The 19,088-nt window shown below is 47.6% G+C and overlaps 1 protein-coding gene across 3 annotated transcripts in view; it reads right to left on the bottom strand.

Annotated features, from left to right (window-relative positions):
• The window catches only part of DIP2A (disco interacting protein 2 homolog A), a 115,621-nt gene that overhangs the window by 77,325 nt on the left and 19,208 nt on the right, over positions 1-19,088 (bottom strand). For all 3 annotated transcript variants that reach the window (XM_026489146.4, XM_044385148.3, XM_026492074.4), the window contains exons 2-5: positions 14,575-14,646; positions 9,749-9,868; positions 2,016-2,135; positions 200-430 (exon numbers count right to left, since the gene is read on the bottom strand). In XM_026489146.4, coding sequence (XP_026344931.1) covers positions 200-430; positions 2,016-2,135; positions 9,749-9,868; positions 14,575-14,646 — 543 coding nt within the window. The remainder of the gene's footprint in view (positions 1-199; positions 431-2,015; positions 2,136-9,748; positions 9,869-14,574; positions 14,647-19,088) is intronic.

Here is a 19,088-nt window from a genome sequence, read left to right as displayed (position 1 = left end):
AGGACATCAAGAAACACCACCACTTCTGGGGCCCGTGGGGAGGCCAACACAGCACACGGTCTGGAACTGCCAAACCACAGAAGTATCAAGATGTACTTTTGTTACCAAAAAGACATTTCCAGATGAAGAAGAGAAGGTGGGTCTTGATGGGCGCAGATGCACCCCTGTCCTGGAGGGGCCGTGGCAGCTCGTTACTGACCTATGTGGGCGTGGGCCGCCGGGCCGGTGAGTGCGGCGGCGGTGGCACTGGGAGCGGTGGCGGGTCTCCCTCCCGGGTGAGATGAGGTGGAGGATGCAGAGGATGAAGTGGACGAGCCCTGAGTGACCCGGTCGAGCCAGGGCTCGATGTTGGAATGGCTCTGGAGCGGAGTGGAGGTGAGTCGCCCGGGTCGCCGTAAAGAGCCCTCATCTTCTGAGGCAGATGACGTGTCTGTGGTTAAAATAATGACGACAGGCATGATGTAGGGATGAGTCAGGGAGGAGGGCGAGTTCCCACACTGGCTCCTGCGTCTCCCAGGACTGCACGTGGCAAGCTTTGTACACCGACACCGCTGGGCCCCAGAATGGCCAAGGGGTCATCTCAAAGGCTGCCCTCAAGTCTAGAAGGGCCTGTGTTTGCCCGACTGTGAGATCCAAGGAGCCCTACCTGGGAAAGTGGTTTCACAAGCCCGACTTCCCCCAGAGGACTGTCTGGGAGCACCACACGCTGGGAGTGAAGGCAACCCCAAGCCCTAAATGGCTTCAGCACATTCCTTGGTGGGTCCCAAAAGCAGAGAAGACCCCAAGTGTTGAGTGCTCATCTGAGTGAACACCCCACACAACCTTCACACACAGCTCAGCCGGCCTCCCGAGGCAGCATGGGGCTCATGGGGCAGCAGCCCCAACCCACTCCAGGCCTCCTCCTGTCCACCTGCGTCCTCTTAGGGGAGGTGGCAATGAGCGCTGACAAGAACTCCTTCCCCCAGACAACTGCTTCAGTCAATAAGATAACTGTTCATTAAGGTTCTGTCAAGTCAGCATGACTGTGCGTTCTATTATTATGATTAAAAAGTGGGTAGTATCTATCGTTGTATTTAGTAGAAACAATACTTTGACAGCTATTTTTAGAAGATTTTTTTTCAACAATATAAACTTTTTTTTCCTTTAGAAAGGAAGTGTTACCAAAACACCAAATTGGCTTGTAAATCTGGTGTGTTTGGTTTTCACTACATCATCCATCCAAACACTCATGCTGCCAGTTTTATGACTTCAACACAAGACAGACGGGCATCACAGAGCGCCACACACCACCAACGCCGGGTGGGGACAGAGACAGAGCTTACAACACCTTCGCTGAAGAGAAGCTCCATGTAGAAGTTCTCATTTCTAAAGGTAATGACAACAAAACAATAATAAATTTTTTAAAACCCTCCAAATAGCCTATATTCTTCCATTTAAGGCCTGGTAAAAATATAGTGGTCATTAATAAGATAAGAATAATTTTAAAGGGGCGCCTGGGTGGCACAGCGGTTAAGCGTCTGCCTTCGGCTCAGGGCGTGATCCCGGCGTTGTGGGATCGAGCCCACATCAGGCTCCTCCGCTGGAAGCCTGCTTCTTCCTCTCCCACTCCCCCTGCTTGTGTTCCCTCTCTCGCTGGCTGTCTCTATCTCTGTCTAATAAATAAATAAAATCTTAAAAAAAAAAAAAAGAATAATTTTAAAATTCTTAAATCAGAGAACTCTAGTATTCCAGTAAGCATTGATTTTAGGTTCCTCTCTTGACTAAAAAGCATAAATAGCATCTTAGTAAAAGAATTAAAATCTACCCAGAAGTCCTATAGAAAGCAAGCACCCACTTGGGTAAGAGCCACACTGTATATACCACAGATTTTCAGGGAGGAATACGGCACATACACAAACATTTCTAATCTCTAATTTTTCTAAATCTTGACTACAGGTCGGAAGGGGAAAGGAAGGCTATGAGCTCAGGGCTGTGGAACGCCCACAGACGCCGACCCCGACGCGGGTCATCCATACCTGGAGGCGTGTAGGTTTCCACCGACGAATGTACAAGAACAGAACGTCTCTTTGAAGGCATAGGCATCTTCCTCTCCTTGTATTTGGCCAAAGCTGCTTGTACCGCCTCAGTGTGAACATCTACGTAAAAACAACAGCAATAAAGACACTTTCTACAAGATTGCTTATGAAGTAACAAAATTAAGTTCCATACTCTTATCTGTTTTCATTGAATGTGAATGAGACACAAGCACGGCCTAGCATTAAGGAGGGCACGTGATGGAATGAGCACTGGGTGTTATACGCAACTGATGAATCACTAAGTTCTACCCCTGAAGCTAATAATACACTATATGTTAATTAAATGATTTTAAATTTAAAAAATCAAAAAAAATTTAAAAACTAAGCATGGCTTATGACATTGGCCCTAGATTTCTTTAAATGTTCCTTTGTTTGTAGATTTGGACCCACGTAAATATTTTCAGTTATAAATCAAAACTATTTAAAAAGAAATCCCCCAAATTAAAAATAAACTGAAACAAATGAACCTAAATGGGTCTCCAGTTGTTGGCCTGAACTATTCCAAATGACTTTCAAATACATAGTTAGACTGTTTAGCCTGTTCCTCTGCAGGTATTTACTAAGGATGCATAGGAAAGATAAACTCTGGGGGCGCCTGGGGGGCTCAGTCAGTTAAGCATCCCACTCTTGATCTCAGCTCAGGTCTCAATGTCAGGGTCCTGAGTTCAAGCCCTGTGTTGGGCTCCACTACTTAAGAAAGAAAAGAAAGAAAGAAAAGAAATGTAAAGTCTTTTCTGCAATCACACAGCGATGCCACCATCCCTGGGAACAAAAACACTCATGAGGAAGATCCAAACACAGAAGGAAAGTTACGTACACCTCTGTTCCTGGATCTGAATAGAAGTGTCGGCATGAACACATGTGACACTTTGTCTTTAACTATTATGCTGTACCTCTATCCACTAAAAATGTCTAGGAAAAGTGCTGGTCCAGGGCGCCTGGGTGGCTCGGTCAGCTAAGAGTCTGCCTTTGGCTCAGGTCATGATCCCAGGGTCCTGGGGGTGAGCCCCACGTCGGGCTCCTGGCTCGGCAGGAAGCCTGCTTCTCCCTCTCCCTCTGCAGCTCCTCGCCGCTCATCCCTTCTCTTGTGTTTTTGCTCTCTCTCTCTCAAATAAATAAATAAAATCTTAAAAAAAAAAAAAGTGCAGCCCGATAGCAATGAGTAACCCTTGCACCCAGAATGTGGTCTTCAAATACCCATGCTCGCTGAAGGACTCTGAGAAAGGCAGACTCTAGGGTAGGCGCAGGAAACACACAGAGGAGCCGAGAGCATCTTGTCGTGACAGCCAATGAGGACTTGATCAAACAGCTCAGGACTGTGGAGCTGATTGGAAGATGCGCCCAAAGGCTAAGGATGGAATAGTTTGAATATCAACAAGGATAGATGCTAGAATGGATTGTATACCAAATACTGGGGGCGCCTGGGTGGCTCAGGGTTAAGCATCCGATTCTTGATTTCGGCTCAGGTCACAATCTCAGGGTTGTGAGACTGAGCCCCATGTCAGACTCTGTGCTCAGTGGGGAGTCTGCTTGAGATTCTCTCCCTCTCCTTTTGCCCCCCCCCACATAAATAAGTTAAAAAAAAAAAGGATATCAAACACACACACACACACACAGACAAGAGAACAGAAAGGAAGAAAAAGAGGCAGCAAAATTAATTGGTTGCCATTGGAGTTTGCCAGCAACCTAACTCATTATTCTAAAAAGGAACAAGTAAGTGGAAAGAATGGAGCATTTATCCGGGTTCTCCTGCACCAGGTAGCAAGCAAGGATGAGCCTGTCTTTATAGAAGGAGCCCAGCCTCTGAATGAAGAGGGATGACAAAAGCAGCTTCACCATTTTGCAACCCTCATGAATGACCGTATCTAGGAACTGGCTATCACTGGCTGCCAGTGTCCCAGGCAGCCTGTCCTCCCAGTGAGGGAACACAGCACCCTATCTTGTCTCAGGGACAACCGAAAACGTAACCCGACCGTCGCGGAGCCTTGGAGGGGAGGACGACACCCCACAGGAGCTGCCAGAGACAGCCCAGGCTCTTCCACAGACTGGAGGGACAGATGCAGACGTCAACAAAGACTGAAAACACTACCAACCATTTGTGATATGTAGATCTTGTTTGGATCCTGGGTCCAAACAAAGTGGTTTTAAAAAGCCATGGGGCACCTGGCTGGCTCAGTCCGTGGAGCATGGGACTCTTGGTCTTGGGGTATGAATTTGAGACCCACATTGGGCGTCGAGCTTACTTAAAATTTTTTTTGAAATAAAAATTAAAAATTAAAAAATTAAAAACCATATGAACATTTGGATATTTGATATTAAGGAATTATTGTTCCTTATTTTGTGATGATGGTTTTTATGTTTTAGAGATACAAAGACATGATCCTTTTCAGAAACAGCCACCAAGAATATTATGACATCTAAAGGAAATAACGTGATCTCTGAGATTTGCTTCAAGATCATGTGGGAAGCGAGGGCGTAGGTGAGGCGTGGGTGAGCATGGCTGGGGCTGTGCTGCTGGACAGTAAGTCCAGAGGGTTATCACACGAGGAAGTCCACTTTTGTACCTGTTTAAATTTTTCTCCAACAAAATGTTTTTAAAACATTTAAAAACCTTGCAGTGAGATGGTCCACAGGGTCCTAATCAGGAAAGATGAAAAATGTACACATAATGTATTAAAGTAAAATTTATAAACATCAGAGACAACAAGACAATTCTATCAGCTTCCAGAGAGAAAGACTGACTCACCTCACGTTACTCAACAGAAACTACTGGGGGCAAGAAGGCAACACGTATTGAAGAGAGATGTGTTCAACCTAGAATTTCATAATCAGTCAAATTACCCTTTAAACATAAGGGTCTAATATAAATACTCCCAGACATAAGAAGGTGCTTGAGACACAAGTGCAGGAGCCCCGGCAACAATATGGCAGTGACCGTGAGCGCACACCTTAAACCCTACTGCAGTCTGAGAAACGAACATAATCACAAATACAGGTAAAACACAGAACTAAAAATCAACAGAATATCAGCACAACAGGGTCCAAGCCAACAAATCCAAGAAGCTCAGCAAACCCCAAGAAACACAGACCTACACGTACCAAGGCACCAGTATTGTATGGATTTGTCCCAGATCATGGACCACTGCTGCCGGCACACAGGCAGGCTGACGCACGCGGTTGTGTGACTCACGCTGCATGAGTGACCTCGGGAGCCTGGCCTCCAGGTCAGAACTGGCTCCTCTGGTCTGGACACCAAGAGCTGTAAATCTTGCCTCACATCCTCCCATGTCCCCTGCTGCTCCAAGCTTGGCTGCCCCCCCCCCCCCCCCCCCCCCGGGATGGAATCTGGGAGGGGAGACAGACACACCTAGCCCAGGCTCCTGAAGATGTAAAGACATGATAACATGGAAATGCAACTCGCTCCAAACTGCACGCAGGTAAAAAAAAATGTTTAACTTCAGACCCCATCACTGGCCCTATAAATATAGCCCTTATGGGGGTGGACAGTGGGAGGTCTCAGCTGGAAGGAGGACGCTGGCCAGGCCTCTCCGTCGGGGACTCCACCCCGGGTGTCTCCACGAGGCTTCCCCAGCTGATAAGGTTGGGTGTTGTAAGCACCCGCTCTCATGTAACCCTGTCCTAACCTCCTTTACTGCTCACTGTTGCCCTCACCTATGGGCAGATTTCCCTTTTCTTCTATTTCCACTAGGTTTTTACTTTATAATATCAATGAAATGTTTTTTCCCCTTTGAAACTGAAAGTACGGCTGCCGTGATGAGAACAGCACATCATAATCAAATCACTCAAAACCAGAGATAAAGAGAAAAATCTTCAAAGTGCCAGAGGCAAAAAGTCACATTACAGACAAGGGAACAACAGTACGAAACAAAACAACAAAGCTCGGAGGAAGAGCACTACTGATTTCAACAATTATTTCTAAGCCATAACATGGAAATGCGGTTTTGCCGTGAAGCTACATGAATACTTCGACAGGACAGGACGGAGTCCAGAAGCAGCATCGCAGGTGCCGCTGCAGGTGTTCCTAGATGGAGGAGCAAAGGCAGTGTGTTCTCCACAAATGGTGGGGTCGCTGGATATCTGTGTGCAAAAAATGAGCTTTGATTCATACCCTGAACTAATACTAAACTCAACTAAAATATGGATCATAGACCTAAAGCTAAAATATAAAACTATAAACCCTCTAGAAGTGAACAGAGGTGACAATCTTTGTGACCTTCAGGTGAGGCAAAGATTTTTTTAGACACAAGAACAAAAGCACTATCCACTAAAAACCAAACCAAACCAAACCAAACAAAAAACAGGTAAGTTGTACTTCATTAAAATTAAAAACTTCTAGGGGCATTTCGGTGGCTCAGTCAGTTAAGCACCTCACTTTTGCTTTCCGCCTGGGGGGTGATCTTGGGTCGTGGGATCAGCCCCACTTTGGGCTCTGTGTTCAGCACAGAGTCTGCTTCTCCCTCTCCCTCTACTCCCCCCGCTGCTGCTGATTTCCCTCTCTCTCTCAATCTCATATAAATAAATAGCATCTTCTAAAAAATAAATAAATAAAATAAAATTTAAAACTTCTGCTCTCCAAAAGCCGCTTTAAGAGAATGCAAAGATAAGAGAAAGCCTCAGAGAAAATACTAGCAAATCACAGTTACGATCAAGGTCTTATATTCAGAAAATAAAGAATTAGAACTAGAATGAAGTTCACAGTTTATTAACATCTGTCACATGGAAACAGACTGGGAGCAGAGGATGGGGGGAAGAGGGAAGGCAGGAAGATAAGGAGAGGAAGGGGCCTTTACTATGACACCATTCATGGAGCACGTGAGTGCAAGTATCTGCACGTGCTTGTGGGTATCAGCGTGCACGTGTGTGCACCTGCATGAGTGTTGGGGTATCTGTGTGCGCGTGTGGGTATCAGCGAGTGTGCACGGGTGTCCGCATGCACATACGGGTGTTTGCGTGCCTGTGTCCATGTGCACGTGCGGGTGTCTGCATGCCTGTGTCGGTGTGCACCTGCGGGTGTCTGCGTGCACATGTGGGTGTCTGCGTACCTGTGTCCGTGTGCACCTGCGGGTGTCCGCGTGCACGTGTGGGTGTCTGCGTGCCTGTGTCCGTGTGCACCTGCGGGTGTCCGCGTGCACGTGTGGGTGTCTGCGGGCACATGCGGGTGTCTGCGTGCCTGTGTCCGTGTGCACCTGCGGGTGTCTGCGTGCACATGTGGGTGTCTGCGTGCCTGTGTCCGTGTGCACCTGCGGGTGTCCGTGTGCACATGTGGGTGTCTGCGTGCCTGTGTCCGTGTGCACCTGCGGGTGTCCGCATGCACGTGTGGGTGTCCGCATGCACATACGGGTGTTTGCGTGCCTGTGTCCATGTGCATGTGCGGGTGTCTGCATGCCTGTGTCCGTGTGCACCTGCGGGTGTCCGCGTGCACGTGTGGGTGTCTGCGTGCACATGTGGGTGTCTGCGTGCCTGTGTCCGTGTGCACCTGCGGGTGTCCGCGTGCACGTGTGGGTGTCTGCGTGCCTGTGTCCGTGTGCACCTGCGGGTGTCCGCATGCACGTGTGGGTGTCTGCATGCCTGTGTCCGTGTGCACCTGCGGGTGTCCGCGTGCACGTGTGGGTGTCTGCGTGCCTGTGTCTGTGTGCACCTGCGGGTGTCCGCGTGCACATGTGGGTGTCTGCGTGCCTGTGTCTGTGTGCACCTGCAGGTGTCCGCGTGCACGTGTGGGTGTCTGCGTGCACATGCGGGTGTCTGCGTGCACGTGTCCGTGTGCACCTGCGGCTGTCCACGTGCACCTGCGGGTGTCCGCGTGCACGTGTGGGTGTCTGCGTGCCTGTGTCCGTATGCACCTGTGGGTGTCTGCGTGCACATGCGGGTGTCTGCGTGCCTGTGTCCGTGTGCACCTGCGGGTGTCCGCGTGCACGTGTGGGTGTCTGCGTGCATGTGTCCGTGTGCACCTGCGGGTGTCCGCATGCACGTGTGGGTGTCTGCGTGCATGTGTCCGTGTGCACCTGCGGGTGTCCGCGTGCACGTGTGGGTGTCTGCGTGCCTGTGTCCGTGTGCACCTGCGGGTGTCCGCATGCACGTGTGGGTGTCTGCATGCCTGTGTCCGTGTGCACCTGCGGGTGTCCGCGTGCACGTGTGGGTGTCTGCGTGCCTGTGTCTGTGTGCACCTGCGGGTGTCCGCGTGCACGTGTGGGTGTCTGCGTGCCTGTGTCTGTGTGCACCTGCGGGTGTCCGCGTGCACGTGTGGGTGTCTGCGTGCACATGCGGGTGTCTGCGTGCACGTGTCCGTGTGCACCTGCGGCTGTCCACGTGCACCTGCGGGTGTCCGCGTGCACGTGTGGGTGTCTGCATGCCTGTGTCCGTATGCACCTGTGGGTGTCTGCGTGCACATGCGGGTGTCTGCGTGCCTGTGTCCGTGTGCACCTGCGGGTGTCCGCGTGCACGTGTGGGTGTCTGCGTGCATGTGTCCGTGTGCACCTGCGGGTGTCCGCGTGCACGTGTGGGTGTCTGCGTGCCTGTGTCCGTGTGCACCTGCGGGTGTCCACGTGCACATGTCGGTGTCTGCGTGCATGTGTCCGTGTGCACCTGCGGCTGTCCACGTGCACGTGCGGGTGTCTGCGTGCCTGTGTCCGTGTGCACTTGTGGGTGTCCGCATGCCTGTGTCCGTGTGCACCTGTGGGTGTCTGCGTGCATGTGTCCGTGTGACCTGCGGGTGTCCACGTGCATGTGCGGGTGTCTGCGTGCCTGTGTCCATGTCCACCTGCTGGTGTCCACGTGCACGTGTGGGTGTCTGCACGTGCTCAGTAGATGCTGAGGGGGGTTGTCTCAGGATTCAGAGTTCAGGTGATTTTACTTTTGTCCTTAAACATGATATATTTGATATCACATGTATTATTTATATAATCAGAAAAGAATATTAACAGTGTGACAAATGTATGCTAAATTAGTAAAAAATTATCTGATCAAAAATTTCTCCTTACTTCATCACACTCCCATGTTAACATAACATTTAAAATCTTAACATTCCTCTTAGATATTCTTAAAACAAAATGGTCATTTCTTTATCTCTGTTGAAAGTTTTTCATCATTAAAAAAAAAGGCTTACCAAAAGAGCTTAAATGGAAAGGAAATATATGCTCACGCAGGGTGGAAATGTTGTTAAACAGGGGAAGCGGGGTGTGCAGAAACTACTGACACGCGACGTGAATGTCTCCAATAGGCCTTCTGATCATTCAAATAAAACATCACAGGCTAACTTAAATACTGATAAAAGCACTGATAGAGTGGCAGAAATCTCATTAGAAGGAACGCTCCAAAATTAGAAAAAGAAAAAATAGTAAAAACACCTACAGTAGTAAAGCTGTTCCATAACGTACAAAAAGTACTAATACCAACCCCAAAGCTTGAGGCAGAAAAATGGATAAAAAGTTGAAAGAAATTACACTGATTGCGGGGGGAAGGACGATTTCTCTAGGGATTTTTATAAGCAACCTGGGGGAGAGACCACCAACCCTGCAGGTTACACGGAGAGACACCGTGATTGTGTGAAGGTTAGATTTTCTCCTGAGAAATAGCATGATGTTCAAGTAAAACCATTTGCTTAGCAGACGTTTGTAGCCAAGTCCACAGGGGAGGCCCCCCCGTCTGGTCCCTACCTGACCGGAAGCGCTCGTCCCGGGAGCTGGTGGGCCTCGGCTTCTGCTGTTTGGGCCCTGCGGCTGTGGTCTGTGAGGGGCCGGGGACCCTGCTCTCCGCCTGCAGGGATGGGTCTACTCCTGCAACACAATTTTGTAGGAACATCTTGTGTCAACAATTCGCTTTTCCAGTGATGGAAAAATCCATTTAAAACAGCCACACAGCACACACTGTCCCGACAACCGTAATCTGAGCACACGCACCCTGCGGTGGCCCTTGAAGCCCAGAAGACCCCTGGATCTGGAGGCTGGGGACAGAGCCACGAATACCCACTTCCCGCTCTCTCCCCTGAAAGTGCCCAGGCTGCCCTGCCTCACTGTCCACCATCTGCAAAAAGGGTGACCAGCACACAGCGTCCCTGAGCCACCAGCTCAGCACGTGCGGCCACCTGGGGCAGACTCTCTTGGGAAGGTCCTTCAGAAGCGTGTTTCTTCATCGTCAACGTGTCCTGAATCTGAAATGGCTTGTGTCACTTTCCCTGGCACTGTCCGTGATGTCAGCCAACTCCCCAAAAAACATCCCACGAAGCAGTCACTGGGGTGGAACCACTTGTCCTTGGACACAGGCAGAAACACGGAACGGTGGCGAGTGGGGGTGCACATGACCGTGACAACTGCAGAGCACAGGGTGCAGAGACCTCAGGGGCTGACGCCCTCAGCCTGGGGACCCTGCTTGCTGTCTGCAAACCCAACACCTGGACAGCTGGCCACATTCCACGGCCCCTGACCACATAGGCCCATAGGGCAGTGTGGTGAGTGAAGGGACGGGGCCCAAGCATGCTGGGTCATGACACAGAATCCATGGTGTTGCTTGAGCTCTAATTTGCTGACCTTTGCGAACAGCACAACGCAAGCCCTCTGTCATGCTTCATCAGAGTGACAAAGTTTAACTTTAGTCTCTGCCTCAAGACATCTCATAAAAGTAGATAGACTTCCAGCCCCGTGGGTTCTGCCAGCCCTTATCACTTCCTGAAAAGAGGCTATCTATCCTTGCCTCAAACCCACTGCTGGACACAGTGGGGCAGAGGCAATCCTGTGTGACCTGGAGACACTCTGAGACAATGCACCAAGAGGGCACAGCAGGGACCACGGTGGCCGGGGAGCCCAGTGCACGGTGGCCTGGGTCAGCAGTGCCGCCAGGACACCGGCTTTGGCTCTGTGGACAGGGCAAGCGGCCCCGGAGCCCGGCCACACCGCAGGTGTGTGAACAGAACAGACGTCATCACTGGTGCTTAGGCACTGCATTCTTGGGGTGTTTAGTTGCACAGAGCTAGAAGATGGGAACAGGCCTTCCTTCTTCAAAATCTGAGCATATCCATACGCAAACACACACATATAGCAACACTGGTCAGCACTGTGACTGGCGTCTTGTTTCTTGTGACTGGATAAAATCACTTCTAAGCTCGTAATGGAGAATACATAGAACCTTACACATTATGGACACATGCCTATGGACGTCCTTACGTTTGCATTCGAAAATATGGGTGCTTTCATTCTTTGAGATAGATTCGTTTATTCCACAAAATGCAAGCCCAATGTGAAATTATCACATGAAAGAGCAGGCACAGTTTTTATTTTTACAGGTATCAAGAGACACCCTTCTAAAAGGGTTACAGCAATATGCCCACAAGCAATGCATGGAAGTGCTATTTCCCCACACCCTTGTCAGCACTGGGTGTTTAGAAAGATTTTTAGAATTTTGCCAGTCTGATAGGAGGAAGACGGTTCACTTCAATTTGCATTTCCATACCTACCGGTGGGGTTGAACATTTTCATTTCCTCTTCTTTGAACTTCTATTCATTTCATCCAGCTAATGAGTTCCCGAGAAAGAGCTACAGGAACGCTGGTCTGCTGGGGTCACAACCCTGGCCTGTGCACACACCCCAGAGCTGGGGCAGGCTGATGGCAGCTCAGCCATTCGGAAATATTTTCATCTCTAGGCAACGAATCAGACCTGCTTTCTTTTCCTTTCTAATGCCCAGGTCTCCCATCTTGTAATCAAAGGTTATTCAAGTATCTTCCTGAATGTTACAGTCTCTTATAATTACAAACATACTTCCAGCTTTAACCCTTCTGAAGCTTCTGTTCGTTGATGGTAGACAGGAAGAGCACCCCAGCCCCACTGCCTCCAGGATGGCACCAGCCTGAGACAAGGCTTCCTCCTCCGCACTCTCCTGCATCATTGCCAGACCACCTCCCCCGCCACTGGCGGGCTCTTCCACCCTGAACACCAACACCCGCTTGCTGGGGCTGTGTGCACACAACCAGGTTTAATGCCTGAAGGCCAGGCCCTTTCCACTAGTATTCTTTCTCAGAGATGTATTGGCTACTCTCGGAACCTTTCTCCTTCAAATGGGTGATTATTTCCAATCCCAAGTTTGGAAATTTTAAAAACCAGCCAGTGGTATTCAGAGTGGACTACATAATGTCCACAGATTAATTTGGAAACAGTAATTTCCATTGAGGAAATCAGTATCTTTCTTCATATTTTAGGGTCTTGGCTATTTCTTTCAAATAGATTTCATGATCCTAATATAGGTTCTGTGACTTTCTTCCTAAGGAATTAATAAGTATTATAAATGTAAGTTTTTTCATTAAAATATTGCCAGGGAAAGGCTATCGATTCTTGTGAATCTGTCTTCTATCAAAGCACAAACTCTTCCTAACTCAAGAGTGAAGGGGCAGCCACCTGTGGCCCCAAGGAATAAAACAATACCGCCTCTGAGCGCAGACGACTGCCGTTTGCTCTCCAATCTCCGTCCTGCTTTGCTCCCCCGTCACGCGGCAGCGGCCCCTGGAGGAGAGTGGCCTCTCCCCCTGCGTGGGGTGCAGAAGCCACAGTGTGTGCCACGGTCTGCCAGCTGCTGGTGACGTCTGTCACGTGGGCTTTAAGACACTCTAACAGTCCCCTTCAATTCCCATTTTACTCAGAGATTGCTTCTGTTTTGTTTTGGATCAACAAATGTCAGTACATACTCTTTTTATTGCTGATTTATTGTAAACTATATCATACTGATATAGGCAGCACAAACCAGGTGTTCCGTTTACAAATTATTACACAAGGAAAACCCAGTGAGACAGCGGCAGCAGTCAGGGAGCACTCAAGCGCCTCTGGAGCTCCCTGCGCCACCTCACCCCACGAGCACCCGGTGCGCCGACTTCCGTGAAAACCGCTTCCTTGTCTCTCTTTACCGACTACGCAGGAGCTCCTGAACAGGGCAGGCCAGCGTGCTTTTCTAAGCTGTACTGGCTGTGCTCCTCCGCGATGGTTTCTTTCACTCCCCACTATGTTTACGAGATTCATCCCGGCTGATGCGTGGGGGTCTTCAAGCTTTCCACCGGATGGGTTCTGCTGGTGGACGTCTGAGCTCTTGGCAGTTTAGGGATCTAGTAAACATTGCTCTGCACAGAGAGGACAAGGGGCCAATGTCCCAGAGTTTGTCCAGAGCGCCTAGCGCCCGTGTGGGGAGTGGCCGGTCACCGCTGCCCCTCTTCAGCTGTACCACACCCCACTGCTGGAACCCCTCCAACAATCCATGCAGGTTATGGCTTTCTTCCACATTCCTCCGATCCCCACCGAGGTTAAACATCTTTCTTTGCTGTTGGCTAGTAGGCTTGACACAAAACAGTGATTCAAGGCTTCAGACCAGTTTCCTCCTGCGCTTTTTAAAAAATCATGTTGGGGGACTTCTGGCTATTTAAGTTTAAATTAATTACAATTAAATTAAAAATTCAGGCTCCCAGTTACGCTAACCATATTTCAAGTGCTTGACAGCCATCCGTGGCTAGTGATGACAGAACATTCCATTATCACGAGAGTTAACGAACAGGACGGTGCTGCCTTCTGTGTTCTGCATACTAGTTCTTTTCCAGGTATTTGTGTTACAATTCTCTTGCCACTGTGTGACTTGCCCTTAATCTGTTTATGGTGACTTTGGATAAAATGACAGTGTTCATTTAAACACAGTCACTGCTTCCTCCCTTAGGGTCACAGCTCAGGCTCTTTAGTGACTCGTGAAGTTCCGCCTATCTTGTGATGGTGACCAAAGTTTTCCAAACAATCTTCGAAGAGGCTGTAGCTTTCGCCTTTCCTATTGGTCCTTCTATGCCAGACACTGATTCCTGTGTCCAGTGACTGGTCTTCTATTAGGATAGGGGCTGTGCCAACACCGAGCCCTGCAACGCTGCCCCCCCACAGGCCACGTCTGCACACACGTGTGCGTCTGTGTCTGGGCTCCGGGTCCCGCTCTGCAGATCCAGCTGCCTGCCCTGGTTCCAGACCAGGCCGTCTTCATGACGATAGCGTGATAGTAATTCTTCTTATCCTGGTAGGGCAAATCTTCCCACCTCATTCTTCCTTTCTGAGTACATTTTGAATCCCTTGGCCCTTTCAACTTATACATAAATTTTAGAATTAGCTCATTAAATTCCACCAAAAAACCCTGTTGAAACGACAAGTGTGTTAGCTCTACAGATCAATTTACCCTAACCTTAACCTTTACAGCATTTGTTCCGAACCTAAGTTAGGGAATGTTCCTCACTGTAATCACAAGAAGAATCATATTCTATAATCATAAAAATATAATAAATCCTACTTGGAAATGACATCTATACCAAACCCAAGCTGTAAATTATAACCTGTGGATTATATTATTCAATATTAGACATGCTGCCCAGTCCTCAATAAAATATGATACATACCAATGTGAAACTCTAAAATCCATATTTAGGTCAAGTTTGGTGAGAATATTAACTGTTACAAAAGAGTTGAGCGTGCTGACTTTACCTTGAATAAGTGGGATATAGCGTGCAAGCAGCTTTGCCCGTTTCTTTTCATATCCTTTTTGAGTGATGTCACCTAAAATGACAGGGGCAAAAGATGATTATATTTCCTCCAAAGTTCCAAAGTTTTAGAATGAAAAAATAATTCGTAATGGAGAAAGTGGAAACACTAATATCTCTGATCGCCCACACAACGGAACACTATTCAGCAGTAAAAGGAAAAAACTACCAATAGATACAATCTGGATAAAGCTTCCAGGAGCACTGCTAAGTGAAAGCAGCCTGGCTCAAAGGGCTACACACCGAACTATTCCATTTACAGGACGTTCTGGAAAAGATAAAACTATAGGGACACAGCAGATGGCAGTTGCCAAGGGATGGGGGTGAGGGAAGGGCTGACTACAATGGGGAACGAGGGGATTTCAGGGGCAACGAAGCCGTTCTGTTTTGATGGTAGTGGCCCGTGACTGCATGTGTTTGTCAAAACCCAAGAGAACTACACACTAGGAAGGGTCAATTTTATTGTATGTAAATAATACTTTAATTTTTAAAAATTGTGATCATCCCCTAAGAGCAGATTCTAATTCAGAAATGCAGAGTCTAAAAAAATTTAATAAAATTTTAAAAAATAAAAAATTTTAAAGTTAAAAATGAAGAAGAGAAGCAGACTCTGAGGCCATCCCCCAGGATGAGCCTGAGCCAGCGTTTTACAAAGCCTGCCAAGTGAGCCCCGCGCAGGCTCATGCGTGCAAGCGCTGGTGGCAGGACAAAGCCCGTCCCCGGGCCCGGACTCGGGAACAGGGACTGCTGTTCTGACAAAGGGTCATAAAGAGGAGTGGCCTAAAGATGAGTTAGAGCTGCCAGGAGCAAGACGGGAAGCGCGTCTTCACGGAGACACTTCTCAAGCTATGTGCACGGTCTGTTTCCTAGAGAGAACTTGGCGTGCTCAGTGGGAATCCGTCATGTCCTCGAGACTTTATTTAGGCCAGAAATATATATTACAATCTCCACTAGTAGCTTGTTTGGGCAAGCTGTCTTCAGGAGAAAGCTCTTACTGTTTTGAAGCCCTCCTCCCCTCCCAGCCCCTGCCCCAGCCAACGAGCACAGGGCCGGGCCGCCGGCAGTCAGGAGGGCCAGGCCGCCATCCCCGGGGGCCTCGCCAGGCCTGTACCTGATCTCTTGACTGCAGGATTTCTTGTGGCAAAATGTCTCCCATCTAGGTAAAGACTCGCTGGAAGTCTCTGGGGAGACATTCATACACCACCCTGCGGAAGACGAGTCTGAGGTTGGGAGCACCAGGTCCTGCCCAGAGCGACCACCAGCTCCCAGGGGGTCTGCACGGCTTTAGCAACAGCCCCTTCAGCCCGGCCCTCCCCGCTGAGCCTCTCTTGTGTATCTCACCTGCCCCACCTTATTTATTCCCCCACCACCCCTACAGCAAACTAGTCTTCTAATTTGAATTTGTTCTGCAGAATGGACACTGCTTTGTGTCCATGTATTTTTACTTTACCTGAATGGCATGATACTGCAAATCTCACTCTGCCTGTTTTTTATGCTAAGCACTCCATTTTTAACACCAGCCAGTCCATGACTCAGTGAGCACACCTAGTCCGTGGCTAACGGCCAGTGTCCTTGGAGTGCACTGTCCTTGCCCTACCCACTTACTGCATACTCAGACCCCAAGCCGGGCCAGGGTAGGACTGTAGAATTTAGCTTCATACTGTTTAACTTGTGAACAACTTTAAAGCACACGTATTTTTTTTAAAGTAATATCTACTAAAAAGTTATGCTTCTTCTGAAATATACAAAAATATGTAATTAAGACAAATTGAAATGAAAGCTAAATATTGTTACACAACACTAAAACTGATAAACCCCCATTTAAAAGCAGAACACTGATTTTCCAGGATATTTAAAAATTAAGTATTCGTTTCCTAGAAATGGCTCCTTCTTAGGTTTCCATTTCAAATGAACATTTCCATGGTGAAGGTGAAGGGAGCATTCAGAAATGAAACATTAACTCCCTGCTTCATGCCTGTGATATCGCAAAAGTGGTCCCGTGTCTTCTCACCGAACCAGTTGAACATAACCAAGCTACACATTTTCATGTGTAACCAGTTACCATTTTTCTCATATCCAACTCAGACACGAACCCAACACACCCCTGAATGCCGACTTCTGCCCACACAGACAGCAAGGCGGAATTCCAAAAGAGAATGCAGACACCAAACTAATAAGCTAATAGAAAAGGGACTCAAATCCAAATTTTCTGAACCCAAGTTCAGTAAACCTTCAAGAGACAAACAGCAGAGCCAAACTCCCCGACTGCTACACCAAGCTGGAGTCGCCCTGACCCGACCGCTGAGGGCATTTCAGCCAGGATAAAGCTCACCCCTGGCTGAGCACCCAGGTGCCTGGGGGGGCTCTGGGAAGACACCAGGGCCCACCCGTCTCTGGTGGTCTGTGGGCTGCTAGCTGTTCTTACCAGCCCTCCAGGTAGGGGCTATGCTATGCGGCTCAGGTTGACCTCCATTGTTGCCAACCACAGTCATTTAGGATTACAAGTGCAAAATCGCAAATAGTGTCTCCAAGTCCCAACCCAGACACCAGGGTTTCTAAAAGCCTATTCTCAAAAGCATTCAATAACTCCTTAAGGTCACAGCAACAAGGACAGGCAGAGCACATCATATATAACAACAAATAACAGGAGACAACCTAATTGTTAATTTAAAAAAAAAAGGGAAGAAAATATGCTGCCATACGTCATTACTACAGAATACTGTTGGTCCAAAAAAAATTCCCTGGTATTTGGAAGGTAGAGGATGGGTATCACTTAACACAGATTCATGATACACTACTGGGTAAAAGTAGCGAGTGGAAAACTATATACATAAAGATTGATTTAATTCTGGTAACAACAAATAAATAAAACTATACATGTGTGTAAGTATCTATTTCTTTGTGTGCAAGAAATGTCTGGAAGACTGCCCAGCAAATTATTAATAGTGATTTGTTTATTTAGCTTGAGGTTGGTGTGAGAAGTATTTAATTTTCTACTTCATACACTTCTGAATTCTTTACATTTTTAGCACAATAACTGTAATTAAGAATATATGGAAAATAGTTTGATAATGCATTATGGTTTTATAAGATGTTATTGCAGGAAACTGAATGAATTCTACGTACTATTTCTGCAACTTATGAGTCTAAAATTATTTCAAAATAAAAAGTTAAAAATACATGGGAGAGACTATGTAAAATTGGTGTTATTTCTTTTTTAAGTGATAAAATTTGTCAGTGAAACCATCTGGGCTTGCAGATTTATTTTCCAGAAGGTTGGGATTTTTTTCCCCTTCTTTTGTTTTATTTTGCTTAATTAAACTTCATGTAGACAGCAATTTCAGGTTCACAGCAAAACTGAGGGCAAGGTACAGAGAACTCCCATACACCCTGTGTCCCAACACATGCACAGCCTCCCCCCATGATGAACACCCTACAGCGGAGTAGCCCATTTGTTTCAACTGATGAACTACACAGATACACAGTAATTACCCAAAGTCCACAGTTTAGCTATGGTTCACTCTTGGTGTTGGACACTCTATGAGTTTGGACAAAAGTATAACAACGTATCCATCATTGTGGCATCATACAGAGTATTTTCACTGCCTTACAAATCCTCTGTGCTCTGCCTATTCACCCCTCCTTCACCCTCAATTCCTGGCAACCAATGATCTTTCTACTGTCTCCACAGTTTTCCAGAACGTCATGGAGTTGTAATCATATAATCACCTTTTCAGATTGACTTCACTTAATGCATTTAAGTTTCTTCCATGTTTTTTCGTGGCTTGACAGCTCATTTCCTTTAGTGTTAAATAATATTGCATTGACTGGATGGACCAATTTATTTATCTATTCACCTCCTGAAGGGCATCTTTGTTGCTTCCAAATTTTCTGTAAATAACTGTGTGCAGGCTTTTGTGTGGACATGTTTTCAACTCCTTTGGGTAAATACCAAAGAATGTGATTGCTGGGCCATTTAGCGTGTTTCGTGTGGTGAGAAACCACCAGACTGCCTTCCAAGGTGGCGCCACCATCTGCTTCCCAGCCGCCATGAGTGAGCGCTCCTGCCACTGCACGTCCTCGCCAGCGCTCGCCGTTGTCCGTGTTCCGGATTGTGGCCGTTCTCGTAGGAGTGCAGCGGTGTCATTGTTTTACTTTTCCAGCTCCCCAATGACCTATGAAGTGGAGCATCTTTTCATAAGCTTATCTGCCATCTATATGTCTTCTCTGGTGAAGTGTCTGTTAAGGTCTTTGGACCATTTTTGCATCAGGTTGTTTGTTTCCTTACTGCTGAGTTTTAAGAGTTCTTTGTATATTTCAGGTAACAGTCCTTTATCCTAAGTGTTTTTGTGGTAAATATTTTCTCCCAGTCAATGGCTTGTCTTTGCTTACTCTTAACATTGTCTTTTGCAGAGCAGAAGTTTTTAATTATTTAACAGAGTGTTTCTTAACAATTAT

The sequence above is a fragment of the Ursus arctos genome, unplaced genomic scaffold, assembly GCF_023065955.2.
Source record: "Ursus arctos isolate Adak ecotype North America unplaced genomic scaffold, UrsArc2.0 scaffold_4, whole genome shotgun sequence".
NCBI lineage: Eukaryota > Metazoa > Chordata > Mammalia > Carnivora > Ursidae > Ursus > Ursus arctos.
Note: the sequence above shows the minus strand (reverse complement) of the source record. Positions and strands in the feature narration are given on the sequence as shown.